The following is a 21,998-nucleotide window of genomic DNA, read 5'->3' on the forward strand; positions in this document are numbered from 1 at the left end:
GCTGCATGACCACAGAAATACTGCAAGCGTCATAAATATGAAACAGTTGCCAAGGTCGCTGTCACTAAATGAACTGTTGTAAGTCGAGGATTAGCTGTACTAAATTCTGTCCATGACCGCTCTTTGTTAAATTACATTTAACTGTCCTCCATTTTTATTACCTTTAATTTTGTCTGGATACATATCATCCTAAGAGCTTTGTCCAAAGGATTACTTTATTTTTCTGAGTATAAGACGCACTGGAGTATAAGACGCACCAAGATTTTGAAGAGGTAAATTTTTAAAAAAAGTTTTTGCACTCTGCAGACCTTCCAAAAATGGCCCATTTTTCAGGATAAACGGGCCCGTTTTTTATCAAAAAAAAAAAAAAAGGCATACATAGCCTTTAGGAGGCTCCGGTTAGCCCATTTTTTGCTCATTTGTCCCCTCCCCAGCCCCCAGGAGCACTTTACAAACCTCCTAAAGGCTATGCATGGCCATTTTTGCAAATTTTCACCCTCTTTTTTGAAGGAAAAAGGTGTGCCTTATACTCTGAAAAATACGATATATAGACCTTTAAAGACAGCTGGCTGGACAGGACTTGATGTCAATGTTTTTCTCTTCTTTCCAGATGCAGAAGTTTCTGCAGCTTTTCGGGCGGCTGAAATCGGTTGTCCTTGGCATGGTCCATGTCAGGGCACTGCCAGGTAAATGCTTTCTGTTTGTTGTTTCTCTTTAAAAGACATAGGAAAAATGAAGGTGTTAACAAGGAGCGGTGGGACGGTAAAATATAGTTTTCCTCCTATTCAGTAGCATTAGCACTTATATACCGCTTCATAGTGCTTCACAGCCCTCTCTAAGTGAGTCAGCATGTTGCCTCCAACAATCTGGGTCCTCATTTTACCAACCTTGGAAGGATGGAAGGCTTAATCAACTTTGAGCCAGTGGGAATCGAACTGCTGGCAGTTGGCAATAGCGCATTCTAACCACTTCGCCATCCTGGCTCAGTAGACCAATTGATCCACCCACCTTGGTAGATGTAAAGTAAATCTCCAATAAATTTATGTCTAACATCTCTCCCAGCTGACCAGGAGTTCAAATAGGGGACCTTTTGTTTGCAAAGTATGGACAATACCACTGGATCCTTGCATTATATTGGACTGTGCCCATTAGCTTGGTCTGCCGAGGTGGCGCAGTGGTTAGAGTGCAGTACTGCAGGCCACTTCAGCTGACTGTTATCTGCAGTTCGGCGGTTCAAATCTCACCGGCTCAGGGTTGACTCAGCCTTCCATCCTTCCGAGGTGGGTAAAATGAGGACCCAGACTGTGGGGACGATATGCTGACTCTGTAAACTGCTAGGAGAGGGCTGAAAGCCCTATGAAGTGGTATATAAGTCTAACTGCTATTGCTATTGCCTCTGTTTCTCCCGGTTTTCTTCTTCCACTGTGTTTACAGACCAAGTCTACCTTAAAACCTACTCCCAAAGCTGTATCAACTTATATGATCTAGTCTTGAAGGAAAGGAAATTCATAAATAGGATGGCCAACGCTTTGTGTTTATTTCTGAAGGCAGTCCATATAATATGAAATAGGGCTATCAAATTAACTCAGTTCAGTAATACACTTGAGTGCTTTTGTTAGAGACAAATTCCTTGTCTGTCTCACCACACTTGGCCAAATAAATAAATAAAAATATGGATCTTTAATGCCAGAGGAAATAATTAGCATTGTTGTTGTTGCGACCTCATGGACAACGTTCCCCCAGGCCTATCTGTCCTCTACCATCCTCTGGAGTCCATTCAAGCTCACGCCCACTGCTTCAGTGACTCCATCCAGCCACCTCATTCTCTGTTGTCCCCTTCTGTTTTTCCCCTCAATTGTTCCCAGCATTGGGCTCTTCTCCAGGGAGTCCTTTATTCTCATTAGGTGGCCAAAGCATTTGAGTTTCCTCTTCAGGATCTGGCCTTCTAAAGAGCAGTCAGGGTTGATCTCCTCTAGGACTCACCGGTTTGATCCCCTTGCAGTCCAAGGGACTCATATGAGTCGTCACCAGTACCATACTTCAAAGGCCTCCATTCTTTGGTCCTCAGCCTTCCTTATGGTCCAACTTTCACAGCCATCCATTGCAACTGGGAAAACCATAATAATCAGCATACAAGTGATTTAAAGAAAAGGTTTGGTGATTGTTTGCTTCCTTTTTGAAAGACTTGCCTTTGAGTATGGCCAAGTTTAATGAGTGCCCTCATGTATATCTGAAGTGGCATCTTCATCTTTGTAGGATCACCTTGTGGTACCTTGCCTTTGGCTCAGATCATTGAAGAAGCCTGTGGAGAGGCTGAAATGTACAGGGCTGCTGGTGTCGTAAGTCCTTTCTTTTACTTCCTTTCCCGTTTTTGAATGTTCTTTGTTCTTAATCTTACTTCTTCTATAGATGTGAGTGCAAAGCATTCAAGATAACAACGGCTGACTTATCTTGAGTGGGTCTGGAAGCTATGCAGGGCCAGGCGTAACTTTGCAACTTTAATAAGATTTGTATGCCACCCACTCCCTAGGGACTCTGGGCAGCTCACAACAAAAGCAAAAACATAGAATATTAAAAGTACAATTATTTAAAACAAAATAATCCATTCAATCACGTGGGGCTGGATTTTAATCAACAGCCCCAGGCCTGCCGGAACAGCCAGATCTTGGTCGCTTTACGGAAGGCCGGGAGAGTGGTAAGGGTCCGGATCTCCGTGGGTAGCTCGTTCCATAAGGCCGGCGTAGCTACAGAGAAGGCCCTCCCTCGGGGGGCCGCCAGCTGGCATTGTCTGGTCGACGGCACCCGGAGGAGGCCCAACCTGTGTGATCTTATTGGTCGTTGGGAGGTAAATGGCAGGAGGCGGTCTCTCAGGTAGCCAGGTCCAATACCATGTAGGGCTTTAAAAGTAACTAGCATCATGATTGCGCTTGGAGACTTATCAACATATCTTGAGATTCAACCGTTGAAAGAATGTTTAAAAATCATTCTAGAAAAAGACATTGGCAAACCATGTTTGCCGTGCCACTAACAATATGCATGGACATCTTACATGTCATATGACTAAACGCCGAACGCTGTTACCTTCCCACTAAAGGTGGTTCCTATTTTTCTACTTGCATTTTTACATGCTTGCGAACTGCTAGGTTGGCAGAAGCTGGGACAAGTAACTGGAGCTCACTCAGTTACGCGGCACTAGGGATTCGAACCACAGAACTGCCGACCTTTCTGATCGACAAGCTCAGCATCTTAGCCATTGAGCCATCTGGTTTATTTATTTGTATTTGTATTTATTTGGTTTGTATGCCACCCAATCTCGGAAGATTCTGGGCGGCTTACAGGTAAAAAAGGAAAGGGGAGGACATACAAGAATACAAACAACATTAAAATTCGACAACATTCATAACTTAAGATGGGGCTGGATAATCAACAGCCCCAGGCCTGCCGGAACAGCCAGCTCTTCGTCGTTTTGCGGAAGGCCAGAAGGGTAGTAAGGGTCCGGATCTCAACGGGGAGATCGTTCCATAGGGCCTCATCCCTGTATTTCAGTATAACATACCTGTAATTTGCAGACTTGGGATGCAAGTCCATAATTCTTAATATTTTCCCCAACTCTGTTCTTGGTTAACATTTAGCTTTATAGGCTTTCTGGAGAATTGAAAAGCTTGCCTCTAATTTTATCACATTTTAGTTGATAACTATTTCGTTTCGCAGCTGTCCTGAGCTTTTTCCTAAGCCTCTATTTGGGATAAGGAGTGCTGAAACTGAAATAGAAAAATAACTAACCCCCCCCCCCCCACACAAAATAAATCACATGTGCATCATGCTTTTTTTTTTAAGAGTGTGCAGACATGACTGATGAAAGGACATCTTCAGTTTTCCTTTTTTTTTTAAGGTGCCTCGTTTGATGCATTAGTGATTCTTTTTAAAAAGAACGTAATAAATATGGAAGATTTATAATGTTGGAGCGCATAAATGAAAACAAGTGAATGCTCAGACATGATGCCATCTGTGCTGAAAAATTATAGCTGCTCTGAGCTTGTTTTGCCAAACACAATCAAAATTGCCATGACAAGATTATATGCGGTGACAGATCCCAAGGAGTTTAGAGCGCTCTCAATTCTGCCAGCTTCTGATATTGTTGTTCTAAAAGAATTTTGGTAGTGGTGGGGAGGAAACACAGTGGCATTTTTTATAGAATTACTAATATTTGTCTGTAAAATATCTGTAACTCATCATTAATGTTACTGGAGAAGCCATAACTTCAGATGTCGGTGATGTATTATCCCCAAGTATCTTTACTCCGTCCTAATTCTTCCTACAAAATTTACGCATAGTGTGAAGAGAAGGGATTACTATTAATGAAAATGGCAGCTATAATTCAAGACCAACAGAGTTTAACATCTTCTTTCTTTTAAAAATTTCTTTCAAAATTCTTTTAGAACAACAATATCAGAAGCTGGCAAAGAGCCAAGGTGGCGCAGTGGTTAAATGCAGCACTGCAGGCTACTGCTAGATCAGCAGTTCAGCGGTTCAAATCTCACCGGCTCAGGGTTGACTCAGCCTTCCATCCTTCCGAGGTGGGTAAAATGAGGACCCAGATTGTTGGGGGCAATATGCTGACTCTCTGTAAACCGCTTAGAGAGGGCTGAAAGCCCTATGAAGCGGTATATAAGTCTACTGCTATTGCTATTGCTTTGGAAAGAGGCCAGCGATATAATTAAGTGTCGATGGGTTGAAGCTTACTACCTTTATTAACTATTTGTGGCTATTACTTTGTAAAAGATGTGGTTGACATAATTATAAGTATCTGTGTGTTGAACTTCACAATGTTTATACATTGATGGTGGCTACTTGTGTAAAGTTACATTTTTGAAGATGAGGATTACTGATGACATTTGGGCTAAATATGCTCTTTTTTTCTGTTTGGGGACATAGATGCGAATATATTATATCTCCCTATGTAATATTACCTTAAGTTCATTTGTTAGTATTATTTTCAATTCATTAATAGTGACACTAACCTCCAAAGCTCTATTATTGAATTCATCTATGAAAATGTTACAGAATCTATATATATAGACATCAAATACCACTCACTCATCACAAAATCTCCAGAACCATAAAGCCTACAAACTTGAAATTTGGCACCTATGTTCCTCTTGGCTTCTAGGGGCTCGCTAAGAAAGGATTTTTCAAAATGACCATCCATCATTAGTATTTCTTACACAGTAATTAACATGCTCTGATGCTAAGGAATTCTACTCCCCCTCCCCACCTGAAAAGAACTCTGTTCCAACTGCCAATTGCCTTGTATTAACATGGTCAGATGCTAAGGAGTTAGACATTTCTACTCCCCCCTCCCCACCTTAAAAGAACTCTTTTCCGACTGCCAGTTGCCTCACATTCCGTTACCTCAGTTCAAACTGGCAGATGTTCCACTCCTTCACTCAAGGGCGGTCTGGGCCTCCTTACAGTACTAAACATCAATACCACACCAACATGTCTACTCCTTCCATCTATGGAACTGCTTCCGGACTCAAGGCAACAGAAGTGATATTCCTTTTTTTTTTTAAATCACCGACCATCACTGAGATAACAGTGTGAACCGAATTTCTCCTGCATAGCCCGATCACATAGTTTTGTCGCAAAGCACGGTATCCAGCTAATACAGAATAATAGAGTTGGAAGGAACTTTGGAGGTCTTCTAGTCCACCCTCCTGCTCAAGCAGAGATCCTCTACCATTCCGGACAAATGGCTGTCCGATCTCTTTTTACAAACCTCCACTGATAGAGCTCCCATATTTAAGAGCAATCTTCCTTTCTTCTTATGCTTGATTTGAAGCTGAGTAGAAGAACAGATGTCCCATACCCCATGATTCTTGACACGCTGTAGCTATCCCCCCCCCCCCCAGTCCTTACAGAGTGACATGATTTGACTAAAATAATTCAGGGAGCTTTCCATTAATAAGTTTTCTTGTTACGCCTGAACTGGGAAATAATTGGGAAATGCATCAAGGATCTTAAACCAGCTCCTAAGGAAACATACACTGAGGTTTGAAATATACACCAACAATAATAGAAAAAGAAAGGGAGAGAGGAGGAGAGAATGAAAGGAAGATGGGGGAAAGAAGAAAGAGGTAAGGAGAGGAGGATGAAAGGGAGAGGAAGAGAAGGAGAGAGGGTAGGAAGGGGAAGAGCAGGAGTAGGAGAAAGTTAAGGGAAGAAGGAAGGGAAAGGAGAGGAGGAAGGATGAAAGTAGAGAAGGGAGGGAGAAAAGAAAGGGAAAACAAGGAAGTGTTACAAAAGAAGGAAGGGATGGTGAATAAAGCAACCCAAAATGTACATTATAACTTATTAAATGAAATAATAAATGTATAAGAATGATAAATGTAAAGAAGAATAACAATTATGTGAATGCATACTTAAAATGGTATTTAAGAGAATAAAAAAAATTAAAAAAAATCTTTGGGGAAAAAAAGGATCTTAAACCAGGGAAGGTAGATGAAGATTCCAAAATCTTTTTACTTTTTCTCTGAAACCAGCAACCACCGTTTCCCAGTTCATACATCACGAAGAAGTTTAGCTAATTGAGAACTTCAAAGGTTAATTATTACACGCTCAAAAGGAGGAATGAGAAAAATCAAAGTGCACCAGTCCAAAAAAAAAAAAAAAACCTGTTCACATTAAGTCTTTATTAAGACCCTATTAAGTCAGGATGTGATCCTTCCAACACAGCCAGAAAAATATATGCGATATATAGGATACATGAGTTGGTGGAAGGAAGGCTGAATAGGGAGCCCAGTGCCTGTTTTCACTTTGCCAAGCTGCTTTGAAAAATATTGGGAAAATATCTTTCTCCATCATCTTCTAAGCTTTTGCTGTTAACTTCTGCGACGTCTTCTACCTAGAGACCTAGAAGTCTTTTATTTTCACGCCAGCGAGAAGCCACAGCGAGAAGCCCACTGCAACAGCATTGCCCAAAAGGCATTAAGAGTTGTTAACCTAATTTTGAGAAGCTTCTTCTCCGGTAACATTGTATTGCTAACTAGGGCATATAAAAACCTTTCCCAGACCAATTCTCGAATACAGCTCGTCTGTCTGGAATCCACACTGTATATCGGACATTAATACAATTGAGCGGGTCCAGAGGTATTTCATGAGAAGAGTCCTCCACTCCTCTGCTCACAACAGAATCCCTTATGCCACTAGGCTTGAAATTTTGGGCTAGGACCACCTAGAACAGTGATGGGCAACCTTTTTGGGGTGGTGTGTCAAAAATCGGCAAAAAATCGAGCATAACTCGCGTTGTGTGTCACTTCGACAAAAACATAATTTTGCGCAATTTATAGTTTAAACTACAAAAATATATAATTGCAATATAATTGTATTTAATAAACCAAAAACAAATTATTTAACATACCTGCTTAGTAACTTCTTTGTTCATCAGTCACTTTTTTCAATGCCATTGTAACTCTGGTCACTAAATGTTTTCCCCCTCCTCGAGACTCCTCACTTCTTCCTTCATTCCTCTTGCTTATCTACCTTCACCTTATCTGTCTTCTGCTCTTTCCCTCTCTTCCTTCCTTTCTCCTTCCATCCTCTCTTCTTTCCTCACTCACTCCCTTCCTCCTTTCCTCTTCCTTCCTCCTTCCATTCTTTCAGCTTCATTTCTTTTGCCTATCTACCTTCTCTGTCTTTCTGCTCTTTCCATTTCTCTCTTCCTCTTCGCTTCTGTTCCTTCCTCCTTCCCTCCTTCCCTATTTCTTCCTTCTTCCTTCCTTCTGCCTATCTACCTTCACCTTCTCTGTCTTTCTGCTCTTTCCCTGTCTTCCCCTTTCCTCCCTCCCTCCCTTCTTTCCTTTCTAGTTCCATCTTTTCTTCTTTCCTCTCTCCCTCCCTTTTTCTTTTTTCCTTCCTTCCTCTTTCCTCTTGCCTATCAACTTCATCCTCTTTGTCTTTCTGCTCTTTCCCTCTCTTCCCCTTTTCTTCCTACCTCCTTCCCTCTTTTCTCCCTCCCTTCTTCTTTTTCTTCTTTTTTTATTCCATCTTCCTCCTTCTCCTCCCATTCTTTCTCCTTCCATCCATCTTTTCTCCTTCCATCTTCTCCCCCCTCCCTTCTTCTTTTCCTTCCCCCCTCCCTCCTTCCTTCCTCTCCTTCCCTTTCTCGCACACAGGAAGGGGAGGGGAGGCTTTCTAGTCGCTTTCACAGCATAATTTCTTTATCTAACTTTTAAAAAACAGTGTGCAAATCAAACTTGAGATTTTCGTAACCTGCGAAGCACCAAGTTATTATCTTCTGTTGTTACAAATTCGCAGCTACTCCATTCTTTCCGATAGGGAACTGCATTTCCCAAGATGCCTCAGGTCCTCAAAGCGCTGAACGCGGTTTTGCAATTGACTCCAGCGAGGCCCGGTAGCCGCCGGCTGGGGTGGCTGTCAAGGCGCTGACAGCGGAGCAGACGCGCCGTTTGTTACTGCTTCCAGCAATCGAGACGGACGAGGGAAGCGGCGGTGGCGGATGTCAGCAGCGACTGTAACGACCGCACGGGCGAGGTGCGGAGGAAGAACGGAAGGTCCCTCCCGCCCGCGACGACGGCTCCAGCCATGGACGAGCAGGCTGGCCCCGGCGTCTTCTTCAACAACAACAACAACGCGCTGCTCTTGCCGCCACCTCCGGGTGGGAAGCAACCACGCCTTGCCAACTCGCTTCCCACCTCAGCACAGGGGCCGCACAGGCGTGGTTGCTTCCCATCCGGAGGTGGCGGCAAGAGCAGTGCGTTGTTGTTGGGGCCAGCCTGGTCGTCCATGGCTGGAGCCGTCGTCGCGGGCAGGAGGGACCTTCCGTTCTTCCTCCGCACCTCGCCCGAGCAGTCGTTACAGTCGCTGCTGACGTCCGCCACCGCCGCTTCTAATTAATATAATTCTCCCTCTCTTTTTCACTCTCTCTCCAGCACACAAACGCAAATGCATAGGGCAGCCCACCTCACACACAGGTAACTCCGGGCAGCTTACAACATTATGATGCACGTCTCCCCATAGGAGAGGAGATGGGGAAGCCGGGGGCCCGGAGATCACCCGGGGGATGCCGAGGATGCCTTACCAATCGAAAGCCGGCGTACCTCGTCATAATGGGGGATGGATTTCTTGCCAGGAAACGCGAGGGTTGGACAACGGCGGAGGCTCGGGTTTGTTTTTTTCCCCGGGAATAAAAGTGAACATAAGACTTCTAAATCCCCAGCAAGAAAAGAAATGCAACTGTAGTGGTCTCTCCCCCCCTTCCTCTAAAGAACAAATGTTATCCTGCCGCAGAAGCGAAGAAATCTCAGATTTCGCCCTTCTGCAACAGCCTCCCTCGGGATCCCGCTCCTCCACTACAGATGCATCGCGTCCCAACAGCGGAACGTCTGGTCACCTTAGGGATGAATCCTGTGCGTGTCACCCCAAATGGCTACGCGTGTCAGCACTGACACGCGTGTCATAGGTTCGCCATCACTGACCTAGAACTACGCCAACTCAGGTCTGACATAAGTGTAGTACACAAAATTGTCCGCTACAACGTTTTACCTGTCAATGACTACTTCAGCTTCAACCGCATTAATACATGGAGAAACAATAGATACAAATTTAATACAAACTGCTCCAAACTCGATTGCAGAAAATACGACAACAGAGTGGTCAATGCCTGGAATGCTCTACCTGACTCTGGTTTCATCCCCAAACCTCCATAACTTTAACACATACCTGCATTTTGGAGCCTCGGCAACCAGCTTGCATTTACAACAGTTTGCAGCATTGGGAGTCCCATGGCTACAATTTATCGTGACCCGTCAAAACCGCACTCAACTAAGCCGTGCCCGATTAAACCGCGTCGCTGACGTCATCAACAGGGCGACAACAGCCAGCGCGGAGAAAGAAGGGTGCTTTAAATAGCGCTTTGAAAGCAAGCCGATTCAACTTAAGGTAAGGGTTAGCTTTAGGGTTAGCTTTAGGGTTAGGTTAAGGGTTAGGGTTAGGTTAAGGGTTAGGGTTAGGTTAAGGGTTAGGATTAGGATTAGGTTTAGGGTTAGGGTTAGGTTAAGGGTTAGGTTTAGGGTTAGGTTAAGAGTTAGGATTAGGTTTAGGGTTAGGTTAAGAGTTAGGATTAGGTTTAGGGTTAGGTTAAGGGTTAGGTTTAGGGTTAGGTTTAGGATTAGGTTTAGGGGGGGTTAGGTTTAGGGGTTAATTTTAGGTTTAGCGTTTACAGCGTGCTTCTGTCTCCGTGATGTTGTCGCCCTGTTGATGACGTCAGCTACGCGGTTTAGTCGAGCGCGGTTTAGTCGAACGCGGTTTTGTGGTGGAACCACAATTTATTACGTTTTTGCCAAAAAACCAGTATTGAACTTCCAGTTTTGCCCCATAGCGAACAATGGCTTCGCTTAAAGACCGTGGCATAAACAAGCAGGCTCCATTACGGTCATAAGTCAGGAAGAGACTGTCCGGTCTATCTGTTTTGTAGTAGTTCTGATTCCTTTTTCCCAAGCCGTTTTCCAAAGTTGTTCTGACTTGAAATAGAAATGCCTTCTGCATTTATTCCTGCAGGACGGCTTGATTGTTGAAAATATGCACGACCGGCCTTACACATTCGACGTTGGTGCAGAGGTTACAGCGGCTATGGCGGTGATTTGTGCCTCGGTAAAACAGGCGTGTCCCACTCTCCCTGTTGGGGTTCAGATACTTTCTGCTGCAAATCAGCCAGCTTTAGCTGTTGCCCTTGCGTCAGGTAAGTGAAGGAACTTCCTCCTCCTCCTCCTCCTCCTCCTCCTCTTCTTTTCCTCCTCCTTCTCCATCTCCTTTTCTTCTCCTCCTCCTCTTCTTCTACTTCCCCTATTCTTCTACTTCTCCTCTTCTTTTCTCCTCTTCTTTTTTCCCTTCTTCTCCTTCTCCTTTTCTTCTTCTTCTCCTCTTCCTCTTCTTCTCCTTCCCCTCTTCTTCTACTTCTTCTCCTCCACTTCTTTTCTTCTTCTCCTCCTCTTCTTCCTCCTCCTCCTCCTCCTTTTACCATATCCGACATTGGATGTTGGTGATCCTATTTTTATCAACAGCCTCACGAAAATGTGCCGCTGAGTTTTGTCCAAACCAGTCCTTTAGATTTTGAAGCCATGATCATCACCATCACCATCTTCTTCTTCTTCTTCTTCTTCTTCTTCTTCTTCTTCTTCTTCTTCTTCTTCTTCTTCTTCTTCTTCTTCTTCTTCTTCTTCTTCTTCCAGGACCTTGTTTGCCTTCAATCTTTCCTTGGAGGATTATGTGAAATACGCTGTATTTTTCTGGGTGTCACATCACATGTCCAAAATATTCTAACTTTCACTTTTTTATGGTTTTTTGATGATTTCCCTTGGCTTTCCCGGGCAGGTTATCACCTCCTCATTTCTGAAGTAACCTAGCTAGGAACCTTGCAAGACTACACCAAACAAAAGCAAGCTTCTTCCAGCTCACTGAAGGTTCTTGCAAAACCCTTGGGAACTGTCCCAAATGGTGTTTTTTGTCAGGTAATGAGGATTTAATAGCTGCCAGCTGATGTAAGGTTGTAAGCTGCAAATGGATCCGATGAGGATGATTCAGCAATACAGGTATCACCATATTTCTTTCCCCGCAAAAAGGCAATTGGACTTTCTTGGGTTATTTTTTCTTTTTTGCCCTGAAAACATTTTGCTTCTCATCCAAGAAGTCAAAGCAACAAAGAAATCAGAACTGAAGAAGCTTCTTCGCTGAGAAGCAAAACGTTTTCAAAGAAAACACCAAGAAAATCCAGTGGCCTTCTGGAAAAAGCACCTTTGGGAAACCATGACGTGGATGATTGAAAATCTCCAGAGACATTTTCTGTTATTAGTTTATAATATAAAAATACAAAAGTAAATAATCGGAAAAACAGGGGAGAGAAAAGGAAAGGGAAAAGTGTAGAAAAGAAGGGAAAGAGAAAGGTGTTGACTTCCAACTCCCTTTGGTGCAGTAGAATAAGATAGCAACATCAAGCCTCCACTTTTTACTTTTACAAAATAGTGCAAACTATTGTTTGCACAAAAGTGTGCATAGTCAAGGCTATGGTTTTCCCAGTTGCAATGTATGGCTGTGAAAGTTGGACCATAAGGAAGGCTGAGCGTCAAAGAATGGAGGCCTTTGAACTATGATGCTGGAGAAGACTCCTGCGAGTCCCTTGGACTGCCAAGTCCAAGGGACCAGTCTGTCCTAAAGGAGATCAACCCTGACTGCTCTTTAGAAGGCCAGATCCCGAAGAGGAAACTCAAGTACTTTGGCCACCTAATGAGAAGAAAGGACTTTCTGGAGAAGAGCCTCATGCTGGGAAAGATGGAGGGCAAAAGAAGAAGGGGATGGCAGAGAAGGAGGTGGCTGGATGGAGTCACTGAAGCAGTCGGTGTGAGCTTAAATGGACTCCAGAGGAAGGCTTGGAGGAACGTTGTCCATGGGGACACGATGGGTCAGACACGACTTTGGAACTAACACCAACAATAGTACAAACTAGCCATTTCTATAACAACAAACCTATCTAATTGGTAAAACCCAAAATCATAGTTTTGTCTTTTTCCACCTCAAGCATAGAATCCATAGACACCTTTGGAACTGTGTAGCCATGTGTCACAAGGGCTGTGCAACATGGGAGTACGAATGTAGTAAGGAGTGGGAGGGGATGGGAAGGCTGTTCTGACCGAGGCTTCCCAAGACCATGAATCAAACTCCTTGTCCTGACAAAAAACCCTTGTATTAATTTGCTGTGAATTCTGCTCATTCACATCCAGCAAAGTCTCTTTCAAGGGAGGATTTACAGTCACAGACCTTACCTGGCTTGGAGAGCTGCCAGGCCGATATCTGCAAAACTTGGCAATGAGTCATGGAGCGTCACAGGCGAATTAATTGAACTAATTGTCTCCTGCAAACTCCACTCCCCTTTCGCTCCTCTTTTATTTCCTCTGGGAGGGGCCATTCATGGTCCACCTATGGCCTTACTCCCAAGTCAACACCTGTTCTTTAGCTGTTTCCTTCATCTGGCAACTCTGCTCATGAGTGCACTGGGAACAGGCTCCAGCTGTTCGTCTGCCTCACTGATGTCTGACTCTGACATGATAACTGGTATATGGCTCTGTCCCCCACTCTGCCTCCGACACAGAGCCCTCATCAGAGCCTTCCCCAGACGCCAGGACTGCCCCGTGTTCCTCCCCAACCTCCTCACTGAAGGGCCCCAACAGGTGGGAAGAGTTGACGGATCTCAACTGTTGATGGGAACCGTTGATAAATACTGCCTGGATATATAATTTTTACTGTGGGTTTCCTTAGAGGAGCAAGCTTTTCATACGACTCAAATGCTTCTCGTTATGGCTTTTATGGAGCAGTTGCTTGTTTCAAGCATAGTACACAAGAGGGATGCGAGCAGGGTCGTTTTTCATTTCCTAACCTTTGTTTTTCTACCACTGTGGTCTCTTTTTTTATTATTATTATTTCCAGCAAAAAAAAATCCATTAAGGAGTGACAGATGGAATAGCTGCAAAGTTGTATTTTATGATTGTCGTTTGTCGTGTTTCTACCCTCCCGTCTTCTCCGGCAGCCCTTTCTATTTTTCAGCACAACAAAAGCAATTCACTTAAAATAATATATCAACTTTGTCCTGAGAAAGACACAAGTTGCAACACATTTTGCTGTCTTTCCATGAAATAAATTACGTTATAGCACCAACTTGAGAGCTGCGACTTTCTCTTTGTGATTATTTAATGCTCGTTCTCCCGGCCTCTGTATTCTCCTGATGTTGGCATAATTCCTAACTTTACAAAAAACAACAACCCAAAATCGGCTCTAGGAGAACACAGTTCAAAGCCTGGATTATGCCATACGTTTTCTGATCCCTACTCCTCCTTCCCTCCTGCACACCGGAGGTGGGTTCCTACCAGTTCGCACCTATTCGGTAGAACTGGTTCGTCAAATCTACCGAACCGGTTAGAAGAGGTTCCACCAGTGGAGCCGGAAAGCAGGCCACACCTACAGAAGAGGTTCCAAAAAATTTTGAAACCCACCACTGGTGGGTGTGTAATGTCCCGCAGTTATCTACGCATTAATAATGATCTACTAATATTTCCTTATACATTTTAGGGACCTTTCCTTACATAATTGGTGTTTTCTTTCATGTTTTGGATTTCTAATTTCTGTTTCCGTTAGTTGGCAATTGCTAAAACCAATTCCACGTGAAAAAGTATTCAAAGCCTTCTTGATTTTAATTGTCAATTTATTTATTCCTGCACATTGTAATATTTATTCATTTACATATCTCTGTTTTTCCACTGCTGTGCAAAAACCGCTTACTAGAGGACTGTAAAGCACTGTAAAGCAGTATACAGGACTAATAGATCTAAGTACTTATTGTTATTCCAAGTTATAAAGATTCCCCTGAAAGCTACCAATGACCCTGTTCTGGAGTTCTGACGTCTGCGCGCGCGCGCACGCACGCACACACACACACACACACACACACCAGGATATGACTACATTTCATTATATAATGATAATGAATAATGATGAATAATGAATGATTATAACCTGATATAACCTGTTCAGTGAGGTGGACTTTGGTACGGATCGACTTTTTAGCCTTTGCGTCTTTGTAAAAGGGGAACAATAAATCACCAACCTTTTGCACAGGGTTATTGTAGGGTTATAGTCAAGGCGATGGTTTTCCCAGTTGCAATGTATGGCTGTGAAAGTTGGACCAGAAGAAAGGCTGAGCGCCAAAGAATAGAGGCATTTGAATTCTGGTGCTGGAGAAGACTCCTGTGAGTCCCTTGGACTGCAAGGCCATCAAACCGGTCAGTCCTAGAGGAGATCAACCCTGACTGCTCTTTAGAAGGCCTGAAGAGGAAACTCATATACTTTGGCCACCTAATGAGAAGGAAGGACTCCCTGGGGAAGAGCCTCATGCTGGGAAAGATGGAGGGCAGAAGAAGAAGGGGATGGCAGAAAATGAAGTGGCTGGATGGAGTCATCGAAGCAGCCAGTGTGAGCTTAAATGGATTCCAGGGGATGGTAGAAGACAGGAAGGCCTGGAGGAACGTTGTCCATGGGGTTGCGGTGGATCAGACACGACTTCACAACTAACAACAACAAATTGTAGGGCTGATGGAAATATTTTTTAGCGCTTTGGACAACATGCATTTGAAGGCACCATGCCAGTCAGACATCCTTTGTCAAACCAATAATTAGACTTTAATTTGCTTTTGGTGCATTTCAGACAGAAAGGATGGCTGCATATTTTAACGAAGCTGACTTACTTTATGGCTGGAGCATTAATAATCAAAAAATTCTACCCACAGAGCCTTGGCTGTGCTTGGCTGGCACGGTGAATTAAAATTTAAGCGTTTCATTTGTACGGTATATGGCGTATGTATAAAAGATGATAAATATTGAGGACATATATTACTTTTATACGTTTTTTAAATGTATCTTGATGTTGACTGTGACAGATGAATTGTCTATTATACCTAACATCTGTTCTCTAGCTTTGGCACTACTTTTTCTATTACATTTTGTTTTCAGAAACGATAATGCCATTCCCCCCCCCTTTAGTGTTGCAGATTATTGCATTGCTTTACTTAAACAATTAAGCACTTCAGTCCATAAGCAAAACTGATTAGACAGCAGATATGTCTTTATATTAAAATGCACTTCATAACTCGGCTGTTTTGTTTTCTCTAATATTTTTCTTATAATTTTTTTAAAGACTTTAAATGCAAATGCTCTTTAAAAAAAAAACTCAGGGATGGCTCTTTGTATTCATTTACTCTGAATTAAGGTGACTTCTGAATATTTTTCTCCACATTTGTGCAATTTCTAGTACAGGTACCGTTCTGACACCCCCACCCCTGGCCTGTGAATAAACCACAACACAGGCTTGGCTGTTTGCCACTATTTAATTAATGAGATAACGAATTCCTTGGCTGAGGGCCCAGACAACTCACATTCAGTAGAATAGCTTGGCAGCAACCCAGATAGTTCAAATGAAGCAACGCAGATAATCCAAACGAACAGACAGGGCTAGAATACAGACAGATTTTCTTCACTATTAATTCGAACGGTTGTTTCCTGCAAATGTCCCCTCCCAACGCCTCACTTATAAACTCTATTGGGAGGGGCCAATCCACAACCACCTGTGCTTAATTATCTTCTATGAGACTGCCTACGTTTCTCAGCCCTTCTTAACCTGGCATCAGGGACAAACTGCCTTTGATCCTCTCCACTGCTCCATGCCTCAGGAACCTCCTGGTGGCCAACCAGCCTCTCTAGTCCCTACTCTGAGTCTGAACCCTGCACAGGATCCTCCACATCTTCCATGGCAGACTCATATGGTTCCTCGCTATCCGAGTCCATCAGCAGCTCCACCGGATCCTGCTGGGCCACAACAGGTACCGTAGTCCTCGACTTGCAACAGTTCACTTAGGGACCATTCAAAGTTACAACGGCACTGAAAAAAAGTGAGCTCTGACTTTTTTCACACTTATGACCATTGCAACGTTCCCATGGTCATGACCAAAATTCAGATGCTTGGCAACTGACTCATATTTATGACATGTCCCAGGGTCATGTGATCCCATTTCGCGACCTCCTGACAAAGTCAACGAGGAAGCCAGATTCACTTAACAACCGTGTTACTAATTTAAGAACTGCAGTGATTCACTTAACAACCGTGGCAAGAAAGGTCGTTAAAATGTGGTAAAATTCACCGAACAAATGTCTCACTTAGCAACATAAATTTTGTGTTCAGTTGTGGTCGTACATCAGCGAATACCTGTAACTGTGAAGTATGCAAAGATTTCTGAAACTTTTGGTGCCACTTGGATTCTTGATTTTATGCATGGGTAATTAAGAATAAATCCACCAGAATCCAAAAATGTGCAGCTTCTGTTTCCAGCATCCAGTTACTTGCAAATATTTGTAGAAATCATGAATAAGAAGTACGTATCTTCACAAAAGCCCTGGAAGAATTTGAAATCCTACTGCTAGAATACAATATTTTTTATTCTTTACAGAATATTCTTTATTGGCTAAATGTGATTGGACACACGATGAATTTGTCTTTGGTGCATAAGTTCTCAGTGTACATTTAAAGAACAAAGTAAATAAATCATAAGATGCACAATCATAAATAATAAGATACAAACAAGTAGTAAGGATTCCATACCTGGAATACTGCATCCAGTTTTGGTCGTCACATTAAAAAAAGATGTTGAGACTTTGGAAAAAGCGCAAAGAAGAGCAACTAAGATTATAAAAGGTCTGAAGACAACATATGAAGAACCGCTGCAGAATTTGGGTTTGGCTAGTCTAGAGAAAAGAACCAGGGTGGACATGATAGCAATATTCCAGTATTTGAGAGGTTGCCACAAAAAGAAAGGGGTCAACTTATTTTCCAAAGCAGCAGAGGGCAGGACAAGGAACAATGGTTGGAAACTAATCAAGGAGAGAAGCAAACTGGAATTAAGGAGTCATTTCCTGACAGAACAATTAACCAGTGGAACAGCTTTGCCTTCAGAAGTTGTGGGGGCTTCATCACTGGAGGTTTTTAAGAAGAGACTGGACTGTCACGTGTCTGAAATGGCATGGGGTCTCCTGCTTGAGCAGGGGGTTGGACTAGAAGACCACCAAGGTCCCTTCCAGCTCTGTTCCGATTCTGAACAAAGTGATCAGTCCTAATGCTAGGAAAAGTAGGAACAGGAACGAAGAAATAAAAGAAGCTCATAAGGATGGGCAGCTGTTTTAAAATTACTGCCCTCGCAAGCAGTTTGAGGGACTCCAGATCCCTGCAACCTCTTCTCTTTCTTGATTTGAGGGATGCCTATAGAGGAGAATCATTTGTTTTTTAACCCAAAGTATTAACCGGGCTTATCCGGAAGTGTGTTTCCTCTTGGATTTTTTCCCCTTGTTTCTGAGCAGGAACACACTGAGCGTTTCTCCTGGGTCTGGAACCGTTTGCCAAGCTGTCTTCCCAACTGTTTCATTATTAACAGGTGTACCATGTGTTTTTCAGCAGTGCATAATTTCCTGCGCAGAGTTCCTGATTTAATTAACCACATCTGTTTGAGGCTGCATAGAATAGTGTGTGTGTGTTATTGACTTGCGGACTATTCCTGGCATCGGTAAAGATATACAACCATAAACGTCTCCTGCTCGGCAGCTATTATTTTGCTTATCTTCTTGGTGATGCTCAAAAGCACTCCGGTCCCATTTCTTACAAACACTTCTTCTCCTCCACCTTCCCTTCTCTGTTTCTTTCCTATCTGATGTTGTAATTGAAAAATTAGACCACGTTACATTAACGACAGAAGCCAATACTTGTATCCTGCTCTTCTAATGCTCTGCAGTTGGTAATCCGGTTTACAAAGTTGCCTGCATTGCGATCATCATCTAAAGCAGGGATCAGCAATCTGTGGCTCTGGAGCTGCATGTGTCTCTTTCATCCTTCTGCTGTGGCTCCCTGTCACCAGTCGCCTCCACAATTGATAGGGCTTTCGGTTAGGACAGATAGAGGGAAAAGGATGCTGCGTTAGGAGGGGACTCTATGGTGTGGGAACTCTAGGATGATCCTAGAGTTTCCAGCAATCAAATGAGACTCCTGGGCTTACAATACACCAAAGTCTCCCTTTCTTTGAAACCTGACAGTGTAACGTGTTGTGCTAAAGAGCAACTTTTTAGCAAAATAAAACAGCAAGTTGTTGTTCATACAAGCTGCTGAAAGAGGAGACACTGACTTGTTAAATTGGGTGATGTCAGAAATCTCCTTATGCTACAAAAATTATCTTTTGTTTCATTGATAATTCTTGAGTTTGTATCCCTAGAAACACAGCCTGGTCTGGACCTGCCCGGGAACACAAAAATATTGGACAAAAATTTGGAAATGGCTGCAAGAAATTACAGGAGAACAGATAAAATACAAACCCGAAATCTTTCTACTGGGAATAATCAAAGGGAAATATACAAAGAAAATTAAGTACATATTAATACATCTGCTAACTACAGCTAGAATAGCATTTGCCCAATGCTGGAAACAAAATAATACCCCCTCGGACGAATTAGTGATTAAAAAAAACTTTGGATTGTGCAGAGATGGACAAATTAACACTGAAATTAAAAGATGAAGAAGAATCGGAATATTATGAAATTTGGAACAATTGGTACAAATGGCTGCAAAACAAGAATAAAATTAATTAAGCCAAATAACTATATATAAATATACACACAAAGGTGTGTAAATATAGAAGCGAAATATTATATACATGTATTTGAGTATTTGAGTATTTATTAATACTTATAGGCCGCCCTTTTCCCTGAGGGGACTCAGGGCGGCTTACATAAAATGAGGGGGGGGGGTATACAGACAATAGACACAAACAATACATAGAAGTAAAATAGTAAGCAACATTCATTCATCATTCGGGTGGGGACAGTTATCTTTGTCCCCAGGCCTGACGGGCTAGCCAGGTCTTAAGGGCTGTGCGGAAGGTCTGGACGGTGGTGAGGGTACGAATCTCCACGGGGAGATCGTTCCAAAGGGTCGGAGCTACTACTGAAAAGGCTCTCCTCCGTGTAGTTGCCAGTCGGCACTGACTGGCAGATGGAACTCGGAGGAGGCCTAATCTATGTGATCTTATTGGTCGCAGGGAGGTAATTGGCAGGAGGCGGTCTCTCAAGTACGCAGACCCACTACCATGAAGGGCTTTATGAGTGACAAGTAGCACCTTGAAGCGCACCCGGAGATCAACAGGTAGCCAGCGCAGCTCGCGGAGGATAGGTGTTATGTACAGGTATGATGACATAACAATGTTGATGTAATGACTGTAAGGTGGTGTAGAAAAATTAAAAAAAATCTGCAAAATAAATTCCTTATATTAAACACACACACACACACACACACACATATATATATATATATAAAGAAACACAGCCTGGTCACATTTGTTTTGCAAAGATGTTCCTTTTGGGGTGTTCTTTCAAAATTATATGCAGAATTGCGAAGTTACTACATGCATTCTTAAAATAACTTTACGTGGTAAGAGATGGGAGGAGGAGGAGAGGGAGAAGCAAAATGAAGAAGAAAAAGAGGAGGAGGAGAAAAGAAGAAGAAGAAGAAGAAGAAGGGGGGAAAGACTGAACTGACATTTTATTCCCACGACATCTTTATCTGTGTTTAGCTTGCTTGGTCTTTCTAACGTAACCTATTTTGTTTCGGGCATCATCTGGGAAAACGTAATTAGACATAATTGAGGACCAAGCAGAATTAATTAGCTTTATCAACAGCACTGATTATTTATTTGTTTATTGCTATTTCTAGGTGCGGATTTTGTTCGAGTTGAAGGCTTCATTTTCTCTCAGGTGGCTGACGAAGGGATTCTGAACGCTTGTGCTGGGAACTTGCTAAGATACCGCAAGCAAATCGGAGCCGAACACATCCAGGTTTTTGCTGATATTAAAAAGAAGCACAGGTAAATGGGATCCCTTCTGAAAACAATATGCCTGTTCTGTATTCCGACTGGTGTGGTTTTAATTTCTAAAGTCTCTTAAATGTTCATTTTATATGAACATTTACTGTCTGCTATGGACAGTAAGGCACTATCATGGTGAGCAAAATATTAAGTAATTCCATAAATCAATATTTATTTGGCCACAGGAACCACTTAAGATAAAAACTACTTCTCCTTTTCTTCTTCCTCTTCCTCCTCCTCCTCCTCCTCCTCCTCCTCCTCCTCCTCCTCCTCTTCTTCTTCTGCTCTTCCTCCTCTTCCTTCTGGCAGAGAGCATAGGCTTGGAAGGGATCTTGAAGGGTTTCTAGTCCAACCTCCTGCTCATGCAGGAGGCCTTATGCTATTCTGGACAAATGGTTGTCCAATCTCTTGAAAACCCCAGTGATGGAGCCTCCACAATTTCTGGAAGCAAGGTGTTCCATTGACTCTTCATTCTCACTGCCGGGAAATTTTTCCTTAGTTCTAGGTTGGATCGCTCTTTAATGACCTCCCACCTGTTACTTCTTGTCCTGCCCTCAGGTGCTTTGGAGAACAGGTTGATCCCATCTTCTCTGGGTCAGCCCCTCAAAGTATTGAAAGACAGCTATCAAGTCATCCGAAGTCCTTCTCTTCACTAGATTAGACATCAGCTAGTTCCCACAACCGTCCATAATAACGTTTAGCCTCCAGATCTCTTATCAACCTCGTTGCTCTTCTCTGCACTCTTTCTAGGATCTCAACATCTTTTTGTGTGTGTGTATTGTGGTGATCTTCTTGTTTCCATGCACGTCATTCACAAATGACAGAGTTCCTATTTACCAAGTGAATCTTTAGGTGAGATATGGCAGCGAAGGACATTGGTTAAAAAAATCTTGGGAGAGTTTGAAACAGCGTGGAATGCCCTTGCATTCTTACGTGTGAATACATGTAAATACAACAATGTCCTTGTTTTCTGACCACATCGCTGATTAAATTGAACAGCTGCTACAAATCCAGCAATAAAGGGCACTGTTTTAGTATTTATACAGTGCATTAAGCTGCAGCACAACCTATTCAATTTTGGCTTGGAGTGTTGCATGAACTGGTCATGATACACTAAATACACATCACAAGATGATGTCGTGCACTATATGAACTGAGCCAGTTGAACCACGACTTTGTGAATACACAAATCCAGCTATCATTATCATCACCATTCTATCCCACTATAGATAGATAAATAAAGTGGGGCAGTTTGCTATAGTGCAGGGGTGGGAAACTTTGGCCTTTTGATGACTTGTGAACTTCAACTCCAAGAATTCTTGGGCCAGCATGGATTCTGGGAGTTGAAGTCCATGAGTCATAAATGGGTCAAGGTTCCACACCCCTGGTGTAGTGCTTAAGGCATCAGATTAGAAACTGGGAGATCATGAGTTCTAGTCCCACATAGAGTTACCTAACCCCTTCTGAAAAACCTATCTGAGCAAT

The 21,998-nt window shown here is 42.9% G+C and overlaps 1 protein-coding gene across 6 annotated transcripts in view; it reads left to right on the forward strand.

Annotated features, from left to right (window-relative positions):
- LOC116517875 (uncharacterized protein F13E9.13, mitochondrial-like) overlaps nucleotides 1-21,998 on the forward strand; it is a 28,712-nt gene that overhangs the window by 1,449 nt on the left and 5,265 nt on the right. For 3 of the 6 annotated variants that reach the window (XM_032231049.1, XM_032231050.1, XM_032231051.1), the window contains exons 2-5: nucleotides 611-686; nucleotides 2,257-2,339; nucleotides 10,579-10,759; nucleotides 20,363-20,513. In XM_032231049.1, coding sequence (XP_032086940.1) covers nucleotides 611-686; nucleotides 2,257-2,339; nucleotides 10,579-10,759; nucleotides 20,363-20,513 — 491 coding nt within the window. The remainder of the gene's footprint in view (nucleotides 1-610; nucleotides 687-2,256; nucleotides 2,340-10,578; nucleotides 10,760-20,362; nucleotides 20,514-21,998) is intronic. The other 3 variants (XM_032231052.1, XM_032231053.1, XM_032231054.1) reach the window with 1 other exon arrangement.

The sequence above is a fragment of the Thamnophis elegans genome, chromosome 14, assembly GCF_009769535.1.
Source record: "Thamnophis elegans isolate rThaEle1 chromosome 14, rThaEle1.pri, whole genome shotgun sequence".
Classification (NCBI taxonomy): Eukaryota; Metazoa; Chordata; class Lepidosauria; order Squamata; family Colubridae; genus Thamnophis; species Thamnophis elegans.